Genomic DNA, 17,927 nt, shown 5'->3' with positions numbered 1-17,927 from the left:
TCATTTTTCTTCTTCCAGAGGACTTTGTAGGGATTTCTTCACTGTCTTTTGGTGGTGTAGTCTGGAGGCGACCTGAATATATTTTTTTCCCCCTCAGCAAATGTGTTGGTCGTTTTGCCTGAATGCCCAAATATCCTTCATCTTTGAAGATAATGAACCTTATCGGGCCAGTTCTCAGCATTAGTCTTTTTGAATCGTTCACTGGTGTCAAGTATATTGAGGGAGTTGTGCAACCAACCTCCAGAACTCTGTCGTCTTGCAAAACTGAAACTCTATACTCACTAAACAGGTTCGCGGTTTCCCCCTACACCACTCCCCCCCCCCCGCCCCCTGCCCTGCCCCGCCCAGCCAGATTTCGATTTTCTTCTATTTTTAAAAAAAATTTTTTTTTTCAACGTTTACTTATTTTTGGGACAGAGAGAGACAGAGCATGAACGGGGGAGAGGCAGAGAGAGAGGGAGACACAGAATCGGAAACAGGCTCCAGGCTCCGAGCCATCAGCCCAGAGCCTGACGCGGGGCTCGAACTCACGGACCGGGAGATCGTGACCTGAGCTGAAGTCGGACGCTTAACCGACTGCGCCACCCAGGCGCCCCGATTTTCTTCTATTTTTAAGGAACACTGTCTTCAATTATGTTTTTCTTTTCTAGGTGTTCTCTTTTTCAGGAGCAGGAAGTATACATGTGGCAGATCTGGTTACAGACGAGGTGTTCTTGGTTTTAGTCCTCTGAGCATATCGTGTCCCTTGGAGAAGTGTGTTGTCAGCTCTGCCCATGAGTGTCATAATGGGATGCTGAGTCAGCATCCTCCCTCCATTTGGTTCCAGTTTCAGGGCACTTGGCAGGAGTTCTTCATAGAAAGTGTTATTTGGGGTTGTAAGTGCTTTCTATTTTCACCCCCAAATGGAATTTACATATCTGTGCGAATTGTTTTTGTTGTGATCAGTTCAACTGGTTTCAGAGATAAGAAGTTGGTAGATTTGTCTTTACTCCTCCTCTTTGTATTGGAATTATGTTATTGTTTTTTCCCCTTAATTTTTATGTAATTTATTTAGAATATAATCTATATCTGAATATTAAACATCCATAATCCCAGAAAGCAGGAAAACAAGCCAGAAAGAAGCCAATTTTAATTAAGCAATTATTATTTTTTGGTCATTTCCTGAAATTTGCGAGGGGGGGGGGCGGGAGGGAGGTAAAGAGCTGCGGTTAGACTTCCACGTGTTAGCGCGTACCTTGAGGGGTTTGCTGGTAGATACCACACGGCCCGCCCCCACCTCCCAACCAAAGTAAGTGTTGGAGTGGACAGACCCGTACCACCAGGGGGAGCTGTCTGCTCCTTTTTTCTGTGGCCTGCCTGGGTCCTCCAGGGTTGCCATTGCCTCTGGCGTGGAAGGAGATTTCATCCCGGCTGGGGGTTCCTCCGAAACGGTATCTGGGGAAGCTCTTCCCCTTCATCAGGCTTTGTCACCATTGCGGTGCCTCCAAAGGCACCTGTGTTTGGATGTGCGGTGGCTGAAGTTTTTCTCCTTTGAGGCTAGAGGACCTGGGGCGCGTCAGGGTGCTAGAAGGCAAATAGCCCAGGAGACTGGGTGGGTATTATCAGTGGGGAAAATGGGACAAGTGTTGTGTGTAGGTATGGGCCTCAGTGGATGGTGCTACATGAATCTCCTTTCAGTACGCAGACCACTCGTTGGGGTGCCTGGGTGGCTCAGTTAGTTCAGGGCCTGACTTCGGCTCAGGTCATGATCTGCGGTCTGTGAGTTCAAGCCCCGCGTCAGGCTCTGTGCTGGCAGCTCAGAGCCTGGAGCCTCCTTCAGATTCTGGCTCCTTCTCTCTCTGCCCCCACCCCTCCACTCTCTGTCTCTCTCTCTCAAAAATAAAAAAAAAATAAAAATACATAGACCACTTGTTAAGCATCTGTTACCTACTGAGCATTAGCTATCCCGAGATGTCGCGCGGACTCACTTCCGCCAGCCACCTGCCTGGTGGAGAAGCAGCACAGCATGCCGAAAACACGTTCTGAGAATAGAGAGGTGTAGTGTAACCCCCTTGATGGTTTTCTCTTTCTCATAATGCAAGCGCCCGACCTAAGCTTTGATTGGCACAGCATCCACTTCCAAGAGGGTTATGACTAGATAAAGACTAGATGAAGTCAGCCATATTGACTGGATAAAAAGCCAGGCTGCCTTCTTTCGCTCGAGCTACTCTGGTTTAGAGGTCTTGGTTGGTTTCAATAACTAACCCTTTGGGCTGCTTGTTTTTCCTCTTTTAGCACTTAAAAAAAATTTTTTTTTAACATTTATTCATTTTTGAGAGAGAGAGACAGAGCATGAGCAGGGGAGGGGCAGAGAGAGAGGGAGGCACAGAATCGGAAACAGGCTCCGGGCTCTGAGCTGTCAGCACAGAGCCGATATGGGGCTTGAACCCGCAAACTGTGAGATCATGACCTGAGCTGAAATCAGACACCCAACTGACTGAGCCACTCGGGTGCCTTAACTTTAAATTCCTGCTTTTATGTTTTAAATTCATCAATAAAGAGTGAGCCTATGAAACTCTTGACCCCAGTAAAAGCGGAAGCCCAGGCCTGTGTGCTCTCTGTTTCTGCCCACGACCTTATTTTGTGGTGCCAGGTGCGCTGTCATTTACGGGGCTTATAAGTAGTGACCTTTTCTTCTCCCCAAAGTTTCACAATGGTTACTGCTGAAGGGCATCTTGCAATCATAAGAAAAACCACGAAGGCCACCACATTGGTTATTGATAGGCTGAGACCAGCACAAAACCACAATATGGAAACATTAATTTCACAGGATGAAAATGGAGAGGAGGGTGGAAGTGGTGATTTATTTAACTTTCAGCTAATGTTTATCGAGTGCCTGCTATGTTCCGGAAACTGTTTCAGGCACTGGGGATACCTCAGTGAAAAGAATAGAAACCCTTGCCCTCATGGTGCTTACATTCTAGTGAAGAAAACAAAGAAAACAGACAAGTAACTTATATAGTATATTAGATAGTGAGAAATGCTACAAAGTGAATAAGTTCTAGAGATCTGCGTTACAACATGGTGCCTATCGTTAACAATACAGTGTCATGGCTTAAAAACTTGTTAAGAGGGTTAATCTCATGCTAAGATGCCAAGTGTTCTTAACACACACGTGTGCACACATAGGCACAAGAAATCTTTTGGAGGTGATAGATATGTTTATTACCTTGATTGTGGGAATGGTATCATGGGTATATGCCTATGTCCAAACTCACTAAAATGTATACATTGACTACATGCCATTTTTTGTGTATTAAATATATCTCAAAATAGCTGAAAAAAAAAAAAGAAGTGCTAAGGACAAAAATAAAGCAGGGAATATATGCGGGAAGTGGCAATTAAAAAATTTTTTTTAAATGTTTATTTTTGAGAGAGAGAGAGAGAGAGAGAGAGAGAGAGAAAGCACAGGTGTGGGAGGGGCAGAGAGAGAGAAGGAGACACAGAATCCAAAGCAGGCTCCAGGCTCTGAGCTGTCAGCACAAAGCCCAATGCGGGGCTCAAACTCATGGACCGCAAGATCATGACCTAAGCCAAAGTCGGACGTTTAACTGACTGAGCCACCCAGGTGCCTCTAAAAACATTTTTTTAGAACAAACTATCGGAAAGAGAAATTAAGAAAACAGCTCCATTTATAATAGCATCAAAAAGAATAAAAATAGTAATACATTTAATAAGGTGGTAAAAGATGTTTACAGTGAAACTCTAGGAGATAGGTATCAATATAATGCAACAGTATTCAGCCACCACAAAGAAGGAAATCCTGCCATTTATATCAGTGTGGCTAGAACTTGAGGGCATTAGGCTAATTGAAATAAGTCAAACAGAGAAGGGTACATTGTGTATTCACTCACTTATGTAGGATCTAGGAAAACCTGAATTTGTAGAGACAGAGTAGATTGGTGGTTGCCGGGAGCTGGGAAGTGGGGGAAATGGGTGACAGAGGACAAAGGGTATGAAGTTCTGGTGATAACATGAAAGTCAGGAGCATGAAGAGAGGACGCGTTTGGGGATGGGGGTGGGGGTGTGTATTACTTTCCTAGGGCTTCCATAATAAAGTCAAATGGATGACTTTGAATGACAAATTTATTGTAGGGCCATACTCTCTCTGAAACTGGTAGCGGAGAATCCTTTCTTGCCTCTTCTAGCTTCTGGTGTTTGCCGGCAATTCTTGGCGTTCCTGGTCTTACCAATGCATCACTGCAGTCCCTGACTCCATGTCGCGTGGTCATCTACCCTTGATGTGTCTTCACATCATAGGTGACTCTATGTCCAACTTTCTCTCTTCTTACAAGGACAGTAGTCATATCGGATTATGGGCCCACCATAGTCCAGTATGACCTTCGCTAATTTATATACGCAATGATTCAATTTCCAAATAAGGTCACCTTCGGAGGGACCAGGGGTTAAAACTTCCACAAATCTTTTTGGGGGACACAACTGAACACATAAAAGGGTGGCAGTCTACTTGAGTGTGAAGTGCCCTATTTACCCAGGGTTGATTGTAACTGGCGCTCAGGGGGGGCCTGCTACTGGAGGTCTCTCTGTGCTTCGTAGGCAGCGCTCTCAGAAATGGAGAATGTGTCGTCATGGTGGGAGGAGGGAGGAAGGAGATGAGTTTCTTCACCCCATTTAAAACAGGGTCTATGTCGGGGTGCCTGGGTGGCTCAGTCGGTTAAGCATCTGAGTTCGGCTCAGGTCATGATCTCATGGTTTGTGAGTTCAAACCCCACATAGGACTCTGTGCTGACAGTGTGGAGCCTTCCTGGGATTCGCTCTCTCCCTCCCTCTCTCTCTGCCCCTGCCCCCCTCTCAAAATAAATAAATACATAAAAAATAAATAAAACAGGGTCTAGCTCGAATGCTCTCACTCCCAGGATAGAGGGGGTGGGTGTTAGGTGGGGTGGAGGAAGGACCATCTAGAATCACGGACTCTGGGAGTGTTAGAAAGCACACCTGCCACACACCAGGCTTGGGAAGAGGGTTGGCAGGAGAGCATTGTCCTGTCTTCCTCCACAGTCATGAATATTCTTCCCCTGCTCACCTGTGTGCAGAGTGTGAAGTGCGATCCCAGACTGTGGTGGAGGGAAACGGGGTACGCTAATCACATGGATTGTTGCAGTGGGTTAATAGGGCTTTTAGTCAAGTGTCACCTCTCACTGCAGCGGCTCATTATTTTACTGATCTGGTCTAATTAGCCATTGCCCTTCACTTGGGCCCAGTGTAGAAAGGGTGAATGGAAGGCAGGAGGGATGCATTTTTAATAAGGGCACCAGAAAATGGCTTTAATAGAGTGACTCGGGCTTTGACTATTTTCAGGATGACAAATCCTGGTTCTTTGGAGGTTGATTTAATTTTTGGAAGTGCTCAAATGTCATGAGGCACTCTATGTGAGCGATTAGACCAGAACTGGAGAGGCATTTGCACTAGAAGGAGGCCCAGCACGTGTGGCTGGTGGCTCAGTGCAAATGAAAGGGTTTGTTAGGGGTTGTGTCCTCAAGGAAGGCTTGACAGGCCCAAGGGCCTGGGTCAGGACACCCAGGGTCTCTTGGCGTTCCAGCAGATGGCTTTGCTCCCCACCTCCTCCCGGGCCCGCCCCACAGAGCACAGGCACACAGCATGTTGGATGCTTCAGTTTAATCGTTCTGGGCTGCAAGCATGTTTAAGGCTTTGAGTCCAGGGGCCCCGTTCTTTTCAAATTCTTAGACTCAACTTAGAAGAAAGGAACTGGGAACGAATTTCTTCAGTTTTTCTGCTAATTCAACTCCACCTAGAAGAAAGCAGAGGTGAGAATGAGGCTCACAGGCCCCAGGCCCCAGCTCCACCCTGTCCATCCTCCTCAACTCCCTCTTCTGCTTTGCAACCTCACCCAGCCCCTGGACAGCTTAGCGTGGGAGTCAGAGGGATGGAAGGCAGATTCGCCAGAGCCTCAGGGACCCGCCCGCGCCTTCCCCATCTGGACAGGCTCCGCAGTGGGAAGGCTGGGGCTGAGACCCAGGGGCAATCTGGCATCAGGCAACCCTGTGGTTTGAGTGTGTGTGACAAACTGGGGACATTTGAAGACAACAGGAGGGAAGATTCAGTGGGGAGGGGCTGTGGCAGTTCCAGGTCTCTGGGCGAGGGGGTCCTGACCCACCTCCTGCCCCTGGATGATGAGTGGTGAGTGTTCCTGTTCCCACAAGGCTCTGCCTTGGGATATACTCACGTTCATAAAGTTTTCCTTCACGCAGTTTTTTTCTTGCTTCTTGAAAGCCATGTTCTGCTACCAGGCTACCTTTGCTCACCAGGAATTCTAATTTTGGAGCAGAAGAATCACATTAGCAGAAAAGTCCCATCATTTCGAGAAAACTCCCCCTTCCCCCTCCTGCCCCTCACCAGACATTGTTCCTATACAAATCCCTAAAGTGAAGAAGTTTTGCTGAGGGGCCCAGCTTCTTCTCTTAGGAAGGTGGATGGGCCAGGAAAGAAACCATGGAGGGTGCAGGCAGCAAAATCTATCGCGGAAGCTGTGTGAGTGGGTACAGTGTGAGCCCCTACTTGCAACTTTACGGTCAGGGGAATGAGTATGTCTGCTTCTCCCTGGACTCGTCTCTGTGGGAGGAAGTGTCATGGAGGCCTGCCACCAGAGATTCCTCTGGGTTGTCATCTGGTGTAGAGACAGAGACTTACTCAGTGGGTTTAGTTCTTCTTTACTTGTGGTGGCGCTGTTTGGCTCCTGGGGTGTCTCTTGGGGTGAAACAGTTTCCGCTGGAGATGTAGTCACTTCAGGTTCAGCTGCAAACACGCCAATTTGTTGATTTTAGCAAAGTCAAATGGTTTTTAGTTTTGGAATAAGTGGCAGAGCCCAGGATACCTAGTATGTGCTGGGGGCCAGGATACGGAGATGATACGATTTCTACACACAAGTGCCTGTGAGGGACTGAACGTTTATGTCCCCCTCCAAATTCATATATTGAAATCCTACCCCTCAGTATGATGGTCTTAGGAGGTGGGGCCTATGATGTAATTAGGTCATGAGGGTGGAGCTCTTATGAATGGGATTAATGTTTTTATAAAAGAGACCCCAGGGCTCTTTCTGCCATGTGAGGATGTGGTGAAAACTCAGTAGTCTGTAATCTGGAAGAGGGTCCTTACTAGAACCTGATCATGCTGGCATCTTGATCTTGGATTTCCAGCCTCCAGAATTGTGGGAAATAAATGTTTGTTGTTTAAGCCATCCAGTCTGTGGTGATTTGCTGTACAGCCCAGATGGACTAAGACAGTGCCTCTTGGATGGCAGAGTTGGAGGGCAGGGTTGCATGCTTCTAATGGGCAGGGTTGGGGAGGTATTTGGGCTAGGATATGGGGGGAATCAAGGAGCTAGTCAGAGCGACGCTGGGTCTTGAAAACAGGATTTTGGCAGGGAGGATATTCTAAAGGGGCTTCCTTGGGGGCAGGAAGTCAGTCAGTCAGCCAGAGTTCTGGGGAAGGTGTGTATAGGATAGGAATGGAGAATGCAAACAAGTTCAATTTAGTTGATGTGGGCTGTACATGAAGGGGAAGCATGGAAAACCAGGATGCAAATGGTGTCTGAAGCTGGATATCGGGCAACTTGCTAAGGAGTTGGGAGTGACAGGAAGTGTGTGTAGGTGAAGGTATTAATACCGCATGGGTATCATTTCCCTTATCACTCAACCTCATCTTTTTATCCCTTTTATCCATAACAAACCCTTTCCCCATTCTTCCTACTGATCTTGCCTGCCTGGGTTGTCCCATTTCATCCTTAGCCTTGTTGCACCCCAATCCATGCTCCTCTTGTTACCACCAAGAGCAGGACCCACCCCCACCCCCACCCCCCATTCCTCTTCCAGCCTCCACCCACATCCCTGGCTGTTAGACCCTCCCCTTGAGCCCAGGGACAGGAGGGACAGAAGGACTCACTGGCCACAGTCCCCGGAGTAGCCTCGGTGGGATCAGAGGAGGCATCTTCTGCAGTGGAAGAAAGAGGTGACAGTAAGGACTGAACCTGACCCATCTGAGCCATCCTACCTCCCATTCTGTATCCTCAGCTCTAAGGAGAGTTCATGGACACAGGGAGACACGTTTCCCTATTGGTGAAATGTGCCCTTCTGCCTCATCAGTAGACCCACCAAACACTCTGTCTGGTGTTTAACCCCCTCCTACAGTTGTTTGAAGCAGGTTCTCCCGGGAGAAGTGTACTATGCTCTGAAAACTGCCCTCCTCCAGATTGCCTCTGGCCTGCGAGGGTGCCGTGAGATTCGCGCCAGGGAATTGGCTGTGGTTGGAGGTGCTCAGGCTCCTCTGTGGCTGAGGGGGACAGTGCAGGGGCCATGGGGCCATGCATGAGTGATTTCTGGGATTGGACTCCAGCCCTCCTTGTCTCTGTTCTTTCAACACAATGTTTATGCAAAATGCTCTGCTAAGTGGAGGGGGTTCAGCGCTGAAGAAGGTGGAAAGACCCTGCCCTGACCCAGCTTACATTCCATGACATAATTATTGAGTCACTGTGTGACGGTGCTAGAGGGGTAAGTGCGGAGCGGTGTGATAACAGCAAGCAGGGTCTAATTTTTCCTACATGTTCATGGAAGGCTTTTTTGAGGAATTGATATCTGAACTGAGATTTGACAGATGAGAAAGCATTGGCCAGGTGACATTCTGGGTTGGCTGGAGGAAAGTGACAAGGAGAGGAAACGAATTCCAGGCAGAAAGAAGAGCAAGAAGGAAGGCCCCAGTGTTCGAGGAGCAGCAGGGCTGTCCTGGCACGAGTAGCGCTTTTCTTTCTTTTTTTTTTTGCTCTTCTCAGGAAGAGGCATCCAGAGACACAAGGCCATGGGCAGGGCCCATTGCTTGGCAAATGGACCATGGGCTAGATTTCAGCCCCCTCCATCCCCTGCCTGGCACCCCTGTGCAGGGGACAACCTGCACCTCTATGTGCTGGCCCAGAAGGCCTGTAAGAAGGCCAGGGTGGCTGGAGCATAGTGGATAAAGGAAGGTGTGTGAGGGGATGGGCTGGAGAGCAGACAGCGCCAGGGGGTTCCTGGCTCCCTGACCAACGCGGGTAAAGAGCCTATGGGCAGAGAACTGGGGGCAGGAGTCACTTGCAGGAACAGGAGGAGCCAGGACAGCACTGGGAGAGAAAGAGAAAAATGAAGACCAGAGTTAAGGCTTCCCTGGACTGTCAGGGCTCTGGTGGGGTACAGGGGAAGGGCCATACTCACGGGCACAGACCAGGGCCCCAGCCAGAGCTGCCAGGAGGAGGAGAGCTGAGACTCTCATGCTGTGGAGTGAGAAGCAAGTATAACCACAGAATCCTCAGAGGGTCCAGGAATACCAGTGCAGATACTCCTGGGCCCTTTTAAGGATACCAAGGGCCAATGGGAATCAAGTTTGGAGGGGTGTGACTTCCGTGTCCTCCTCCCCTTCTTCCCCAGACTGTCACTTGCTAAGTCAACAAGGGATATCTGGGGCTGCCTAGTAGCTGGCATCCTTTCCCTACTGACTTCCAGCCATCCTCTTCCTCTCCCCTTCCTTCTCCTTCCTACTTGCCCTCTGGCTTCACATCCTTGGGATCTCAGGGACCAGATGCAGAGCAAATTTTGTTTGGGGAGATTCTAGAATGTGTCTGTTGATGGTATTAATAGGACTGGCGTCTCCCCCAGGAGGAGGTTGGGTGTTTGTAAGATCATGTTGTCTACCTTTTGCCTCGATCTGTACAGGACTCCGTGCAGGGGCTTGAAGATTTCCCCAGACTATGTGAGCTTCCTTCCCCAGGAGGCCACACTCAGAACATCTGGGGACTAAGTTCATGGTTCCTTTCTCCTCTTGAGGGGACGGGTTTGGAGGCATGAATGACTTCTCTGGAGTTGTCTCTTGCTCTTGAAGTTATTATCTAACCCCTAGGAGGAACTCCTAACCCTCAGATGGACCCCTGTCAACCTCTATCATCAGGCCCAACTGATGGGAGCCCCTGTTTCTCAGAGGATCTTCTGATTACAGGACAATGGTGTTTCACTGAAGTTGGAACTTGGTTCTTCCTTCAAGTGGGGAGCTGATCCATGGTGTGAACAACCCAGAGAAGCAGATAATTGTGTTTGACTTGGGATTTCTCCCTTCCTTGAGCTGGCATTCAAAAGGCCTGGATCTTGAGTTCTGGCTTTGGCATATACACAGGATGGTACATTGCTATATACTGAAGACCTTAGGGTTTTCATCTGTCGTCTGGGAGTTACAGCTGCTATGTACAAAATTGTGATGGAAATTAAGTGAGATAATACATGGCAAAGCATTTTTTCAACAATAAAATTATATGCAGATGTGTGGGATACTTGTACTTGCAGAAGGCTCATCTTTCTGGGTAGGTTTGGTTCAGGCTGGTGCTGAATGCCAAATAGAATGGGGTGAAGGAGACACAGGAGACGGTTGAAGGGGTGGTGGGTGGAGAATAGAGTTCTGTATACAAGTTTGTGACTCTCATTTGCTTGGTGTTGGCTTTTGCCAGGCCCTGGGTGGTCCTGCAGCTTTCTGCCTCAAGGCTGTTCTGAAGATTGGTGTGGAGAGGGGGTATCAGGAAGTTTATAACATGAGGGTGCTTGGGTGCTTGGGTTCAGAGCATTAGTCTCCTCATAAGATAAAGGAAGAGAAAACTGATGGAGTGGGACATCACAGGCATGAGGGGTGGGTCCTTTGGGGCTATCCTTAATCTAGGTTTCACCCATCCTTAACCTGCAGGTAAGATGACAATGACATTCAGGAGGTTGATCTGCTCCAGTCATGTCGAGTAGGAACTGGGTTTAAAGCAACTGCTCACCCACTAACTCCCTGTGTGATTTGATACTTAAGATTTATCTGGCATTTAATGATGGCCAGTAGGTGAAGAAGAGGGGTGTATTGAATTAATGCAGGGACAAGACTTAGCATTAACTACCCATCTAAGGGTCCAGGCCTGGAAGCCTTGAAGATGGTGGTGGCTTTAACTTGATGGGGAGATCCTGAGGAGCAGGAGAGAGTTTTGACTGCATCAGTGCCCTGGTATGTGTGTGTGTATGTGGGTGCATGTGTGTGTGTCCATGTGTACGTTATAGTAGGAGAGGCTGTGCCTCTAGATCCCAACGGTCTCCATGAGCACATCAAAAAAACCAACAGGAGCAAACTATGATATTTGCACAAGTTTTTCTAAGAGGAAATTAGAACTTTGGCATCAACACTAGAGCTGTCACAGAGCAAGGTCTCTCCAAATGTCACTGCTCAGCCCTTTTCCTCTCCTAATTCTCCTCTTGGCTTCATGAATTAAAGAGGCAGGTATTGACATAAATGTGGGTGAGATGGAAGGTAGGGAACTTAGTTCCATAGAAAATTTTCAGTATTTTATAACAGGGCCCAGGAGAAATGTTACGCCAAATTATAGGGCCTGGGAAAGAATTGGATATGTATCTTAAAGAAGAGAGATGCACCTCATGTATCTGGGTGAAGAGCTGTCTTCTGTGATGTCTTGTCTTCTAAGGTATCTGACCTCCATGATAACTCTGTCAGTTGCCAAGGTGTCTTTTCTTATTCGTTATTCTCCTGGTCATTCTCTATTCATAGTTCTTTGCTTCCTTCCCTGCTTCAGATCTGTTTTCTGACCATCTCTGCACTGGTCTGGAAGGATGACCTTTATGGAGTGCACCACCTGGGCTCTCTTGCCTTCTGGCTTCTAGTTGAGTTTGGCCAGCGGGAGACACGAGTGGGAAGTCAGAATGGGAAGAGAGGTTAAGGCATTCGTTCTTTCTGTTCTCTCCCTGCTTTGGCAAGTGTGGCAGGTAGATACCTTGGTAGATAGACTTCTAAGATGGTGCCCAGCGATCCCCACTTCCTGGTATCTATGCCGTTGTGTAATACCCATTCTGGATCTAGTGATTCACTTCTGACAAATGGGAAATGGAAAAAGTGATAGGATATCATTTCTGAGATTAGGTTATAAAAGACTATGACTTTTGTCCTGCTTATATGTATAATACCTCTCTCTTTCTGAGTCTTCTCAGCTTGCTTGCCTGGATGAAGAGAGCTTCCATAGCATGAGCTGCTCTGTGGAGAGGTCCAGGTGGCAAGGAACTGAGGGCTGCCTTAGTCTGCAGTTCAACAGTCCATGAGAAACTGAATCCTGCCAACAATCATGTGATTGAGTTTGGAAGTGGGTCTTTTTGTAGTTGAGTCTTGAGGTGACTGCAGTTTTGATGATATCTTCATTGTACCTTGTCGGATATTCTGAGCAGAGGACCCAGCTAGGCTACATCTGGACTCCTGGTTCACAGCAATTGTGAAGTAAGAAATGATGTTATTTGAAGTTGCTAGTTTTGGAATAATTTGTTATGAATCCACCGATTATTTTATTTTATTTATTTATTTTTTTAACGTTTATTGATTTTTGAGATGGAGAGAGACAGAGCATGAACGGGGGAGGGTCAGAGAGAGGGAGACACAGAATCTGAAACAGGCTCTAGGCTCCGAGCTGTCAGCACAGAGCCCGACGCGGGGCTCGAACTCACGGACCGCGAGATTGTGACCTGAGCCGAAGTCGGCCGCTTAATGGATTGAGCCACCCAGGCGCCCCAAGCCACCGATTATTAATACAGCATGGAGTAACAGTGGCTGTGTTCCTCTATGACAATAGCTTGTCTGGTGACACTGGTTCCACAGCTCCATTTCCTAACTGGTGTCAGGGAACGCTATTTCCTCTCCCTTCAGTGTTAGGGATGGTAATGGCTTTCTGCTGCTGTGAGTCCTTACTCGTACCTCTGTAAATAAATTTTTTTTTCATTAAAACGTCTCTTAAAAAAACTTTCTGATCATGCCATAGGTTTTCTGCCAGGACCCTGAGTGATACGTTCCACCCTGTCTGACCCATGCTGAATGTCTCCTCCTTGTTCCCCTTCTCCTGTGTGTTAAACCCTGTCCTGGGGTTAGAGGGTTAGAAGACACTCTAAAGGAGAAAGTGACCCAGACTCTTGGGGTAGATAGTTCACATATTCAAGACACAGACTTAAGCTGTGTATGTGAGGGGTATCTTACCCTGATTGCTGCAATTCACATGGCTGATCTTCTCTGCCAAGCTCTTATGGGCTGGCCCAAATTGCTACACTCCCCTAATGTCCTTGATCATTCATCTGTTCGTGGGGGAGGTGTGAAGACAAAGCAATGAGTAGAATTATTTTAAAGACTCTTATTCTACTTATTTAACAAACATACAACATATAATATGTGCCAAGCAAGCACTGTTCTCAGAGCTTTCTAAATTCTATCTCATTTAATCCGCATAACAACCCAATGAGATGGGTACTGTTAATACTCTCACTTTACATATGGGGGAACTAAAGTAAAGGCAGGTTAAAGGACTGGCCCATGATCACATAGCTAGTATGGGGCAGAGCTGGTTTTAGACATGGGCTTTCTGGCTCCAGAGTCTTCGCTATCAACCACAACTCTATGCTTGAATATGAAATCTATTTTATAGTAGACATTAGGCCTCTATAACACTGTTTCTTTAGTCTTAACTAATTAGTACCTGTAATAATCAGGGTCCTTTAGGGAAAATAGAGCTAATTGCGCACGTGTGTGTGTGTGTGTGTGTATTATTTTAAGGAATTGGCTCATATGATTATGGAGGCTGGAAAGTCCGAGACCTGTAGTTCATGTCTGAAGGCTACTGCTGGCAGAATTCCCTCTTGCTCAGGGGAGGTCAGTGTTTTGTTCTACCAGACCTTCACCTGATTACACGAGGATCACCCATATTCTGACGGGCAATCCACTGAACTCAAAGTCACTGATTTAACTATTAATCTCACTCAAACTGCCCCCTCACAGAAACATCCATAATGATGTTTGACCACATAGCTGCTCACCGTGGCCTGGTCAAGATGGTACATAAAATGAACCATTACAGTATCTTTCAACATTTTGATTTTGGAAGGTTTAGTGGACACCAAGTAGGGCCTAGAGGGAAAAATACGTCCTCTGCAACTTTAGGAAGCTTTTTCCAGACCTTAATATGAAGGACCCTTTTTTCTGTTTCTGGTTTCACAGGTGAAGTGGCAAGCTCCAGGGAGCCACAGGGAGTCATAAAGAACAAAGAGCCAGCCCTTCTGCCTATGGTCTAAGCCAAAAGAATTCTCATAGCTCCCATGGGATCCGGGGACTTGGAGCCAAAGGTCAGGGTTAAGGGTTGCAAATGTCAATGCGTTCAGGAGTCAGGCAGGTAACATAGATGAGCCAGGCAGGCCAGATATAAGGCAGACAACAGTGCAATGATGAATGAGAAGTGTCCCTCCACCTCAGGGTTAGGGAGTCAGAAGTGGTAGAACTGGAGCCAATTGGGGTGTGCCTGGGGCCTCTAAAGTGATCAGCTGCCCCTCCCTCAAGCTGATTGTTGCCAGACATTCAACTTCAAGAGAAACTGGAGATCTGGATTTCCATGTGAAACCTCCTGATTTTATTTCCCCTCCTCCTCCTCTTTCCCCTCCTCCTTCTCCTCCTCCTCCTTCTCCTTTTACATTTTCTGTAGTATTTTTACTTTTTATTTTGAAATAACTTCAGACTTACAGGGAATTTGCAAAAATAGTACCAAGAATCTTCGCATGCTCTTCCTAGGTCCACTGGGAACTGGAGTCCAGAAATGTTAACATTTAATCATGCTTGCTTTATCATTCTTTGTGTCTCCTTCTGTGTGTTTTCCTGAATTTTTGGAGAATTGGAGCTGAATGTTTAGTAGACATGACAGAAGACCCTTTCAGAACTGAGTGTTCAGTTCTTGACTATTTCCATGATGGCAGATCCTGGTCCTTGTGGGTTAATTTTATCTTTGGAAACAACAGTTAATTGACTAGCTGGGATTTGGGGTTTTCTTTTTTTGCAAACAGTGCTTCCAAATATGTCAAATCTCCCTTTCCCATTTTTAGTGACATATTTAAGGAGATTCTACCTTTTTTAGTGTCTTTTGGTTAAGAGTCCTTCCAGTTTAAAACTTTCCCTCCTTTTCTTCCCCGGCAGACACTTAACTGGAGAGACACGAAGGGGGAAAGGGGTCAGGTTCTGTATCTCAGGGAGGTGCGACAGGATAGGCAGAGATCGTCTAAGGTGACTGGTCCCTGTTAATGGAGGGAGAGGTCCTGGTCTTCTGGCTTGGTCTCCATTTATCTGCTCTTCTAGGGACTTCCACTGATGTAGGGTGTGATGGTTTCCAGGTGGACGGTGTTCAGATTCACCCCAGCTCCTGCCATTGCTGTGGAACCCCTCAAAAAGTGACAATTCCTCTGGGGCCCTGTGAGTGACTGACAACTCAACCTTGTCACCAGGTGCTGCCTCCTTTCTCCTGGCCTGGAACCTCCTGTACAGACTCTTGGCCCTTGACCACTTTTCTAAATGCATTCATGAGAGCAACGGGAATTTCTAAGTTCTCTCCCTTGCCCTCCAAAGGCTTCAGGAGACTGAGGTGGGAGTGTGTTCTCACATCTCTTCTATGGTCTACCATGAAACACTTCTTGCCTCCAGAAGTTTCAGATGGCAATCAGGCACCAATTTTGTGGTTCACTCTGCCACAACTTCTGCCACAGGGACACCAACATTCATGCTGATCATCTTCCTGCTAGATCCTTGCAGTTAAGTGTGGCCATGAGACTGAGTTCTTGCCAACAGCCTGTATCACTTACTAGTGTAGCCCAGACAAACCTTCAAGCAATCTTGTGGGATCCTTCCACATTTGTGTGGTTGGAATGGTGAAGAAGATGACAGAATGACCTTGATGCCAAAGCAATTGCCAGCCCGAATCCCTAAATGATTACATGGAGAGGACTGACTCCTGCCCCCTTCCCTCAAATCTGGTGCATGAGAAAGATGTACCATTGTGTTTGAACCATTATACTTTGGGTTATTATTTATAGTAGTGTAGCCTTCACTAACATATTCTTGCCACCTGGGGACACAGGCTCTCCCCAGAGCTGTCTTACTGTGCTCCAGTCTGGGCTATCTGGGTCGGCCTAGAGTGAGCATCCATTCAGAGAGGGGAGTACCAGTCTCCTTTTGGACTAGAACCTCTAATCTATGAGTGATTCCCACAGCCCCTTACTTGACTTGGAGGAGGGAAGGAACATCTCCCTCCTTCTTCCATGGAGGATTCAAGAAAAATCTCTGGTAGGAGCACTGCATTACCCACAGAGCAAGTGACTCTGATAATTCCATTTTTTCCTACTCCATAGGCATGGAATGCTAGCCCAGGGGTAGATTGGGGTTGGGTGGCTTTTCTAACTCTTGGTAAGTCTCAGGGTGGGGAGCAGAGTGGTGTAATGCTCCTGGTATCAGAAGTTCTCCATGGAATGTAGGCTATTCGTGGCCTGTGGCTTCCAGGTGTGGGCCTAGGGCCAATTCTGAGGCTGTGGAAAAAGTCTCAGTCAACGTTCTGATGCATAGTAAAATGTCACTGCGCAGGGAAATTGAGGAATAAAAGGAAAACCAATTTGGGAGGCTCAGCTCCTGCAGACATGGATGAGGGGGCAGGTATGAGTGAACGAACTCTCTGGGGTCTCTGCTCTCTGGGAAGGCTCAGTCTGGAAGCTATTGTTCAGGGTGAAGAGCCAGGGTGCTTATGATGCCTCATGGGGGGGCCCCTCCATCCTGGGGACACCTGACTAGGCTTTTCACCACCCCTCTCTTTAAAGAAAGCACATACATATTCTAAGTTTGATGCTTTCAGCTTAATAGTGGTTTTATTTTTAATTTAATTAAATTTTTTTTTTTTTTTTTTTAGGTTTTATGCTACTGTCTTGAAGCCTGCGTGCTTCTGGGAATCATTTCTTAGCTTCTCATTACAGTTTTGGCTGCAAGTTGGGTTTATCCTTAAACAATTTTTTTTTAAACATTTATTCACTTTTGAGAGACAGACAAAGTGCAAGCTGGGGAGGGGCACAGAGAGAGGGAGACAAAGAATCCAAAACAGGATCCAGGCTCTGAGCTGTCAGGACAGAGCCCAATGTGGGGCTCGAGCCCACGAACTGTGAGATCATGACCTGAACCAAAGTTGGATGCTTAAATGACAGAGCCACCCAGGTGCCCCTATCCTTAATATCATGGATGACATCATATAGGATAGCTATAGAAAAATGAGAAAAGGAGGGGGAAAGACAGAGGGAGAGAGAGTTGAGGATGGAGAGGAAAGAGTGGGAAAGAAGAGAATATGAATGTGGTCTAGACCCCAGCTCCACCATGTCCATTCTCCTCAACTCAGTCTTCTGCTTTCCAACCTCACCCAGCCCCTGGAGGGCCTTGCATGGGAGTCAAGGATAGATTCACCAGAGCCCAAGAGACCTGCCTTTCTCCACCTGGGCAGGCTCTGCAGTGGGAAGGCTGGAGCTGACACCCCAGGGGCAATCTGGTATCAGGTGACCATGGTGGTTTGTATGTGGATGAAAAATTGGAGACCTTTAAAGGCACAGCAAGAGTGAAGGTTCAGTGGGGAGGCACTGTGGTGGCTCCAGGACTCACGTGTGGGGTGGGATTGGGTACACGGCTTTGGAAGAGGGATGGGGATGCTGATACTGGGGCCCACAAGGTCCCACTCTTCTTGGGACACACTCACCTTCACCATTGTTTTTTAGAGCTTTAATTGTATGCAGTGCTGGCTTTGCGAGTTCCTTAATAGCATCTTCTTCCTTTTGGCCATTTTCTAGGACAGATAGTAATTCAGGGCAGAAGAGTGGTTTTATTGTAAGAGAACCCCCAACCCCCACCCTAGGCACCGTGGGGACACCTAAAGTGAAGTGGTTTTGCTGAGGAAACCATCTGCTCTCTCACGGGAAAGGTGGTAGGTGGGTATACACAGCAAATATTACCACCCCAGTGATTTTGTGTGTGAGCAGGTAGGA

General features: G+C 47.3%; 1 protein-coding gene and 1 long non-coding RNA gene across 3 annotated transcripts in view; one reads left to right on the top strand and one right to left on the bottom strand.

Annotated features, from left to right (window-relative positions):
• Positions 1-17,927, top strand: part of LOC121038432 (uncharacterized) — a 35,691-nt gene that overhangs the window by 5,286 nt on the left and 12,478 nt on the right. The window contains exon 2 of the long non-coding RNA XR_005794344.1: positions 14,098-14,222. This is a non-coding gene — a long non-coding RNA (uncharacterized LOC121038432). The remainder of the gene's footprint in view (positions 1-14,097; positions 14,223-17,927) is intronic.
• LOC121038431 (extracellular glycoprotein lacritin) lies at positions 5,662-9,358 on the bottom strand. 2 transcript variants are annotated; one of them, XM_040487882.1, is made up of 5 exons: positions 9,258-9,358; positions 7,960-8,007; positions 6,709-6,813; positions 6,245-6,331; positions 5,662-5,809 (listed from the first exon to the last, which is right to left on the bottom strand). In XM_040487882.1, the coding sequence occupies exons 1-5, from the start codon at positions 9,313-9,315 to the stop codon at positions 5,748-5,750; spliced, it is 360 nt and encodes a 119-aa protein (XP_040343816.1). In that variant the 5' UTR covers positions 9,316-9,358; the 3' UTR covers positions 5,662-5,747. The 2 variants fall into 2 exon arrangements, with proteins under 2 accessions (XP_040343816.1, XP_040343817.1); XM_040487883.1 differs by lacking the exon at positions 7,960-8,007.

Source organism: Herpailurus yagouaroundi, unplaced genomic scaffold (genome assembly GCF_014898765.1).
Source record: "Herpailurus yagouaroundi ecotype Mexico unplaced genomic scaffold, PumYag 166, whole genome shotgun sequence".
Lineage (NCBI taxonomy): Eukaryota > Metazoa > Chordata > Mammalia > Carnivora > Felidae > Herpailurus > Herpailurus yagouaroundi.
The sequence above is the reverse complement of the archived record's forward strand: the minus strand, read 5'-3'. Positions and strand labels throughout refer to the sequence as shown.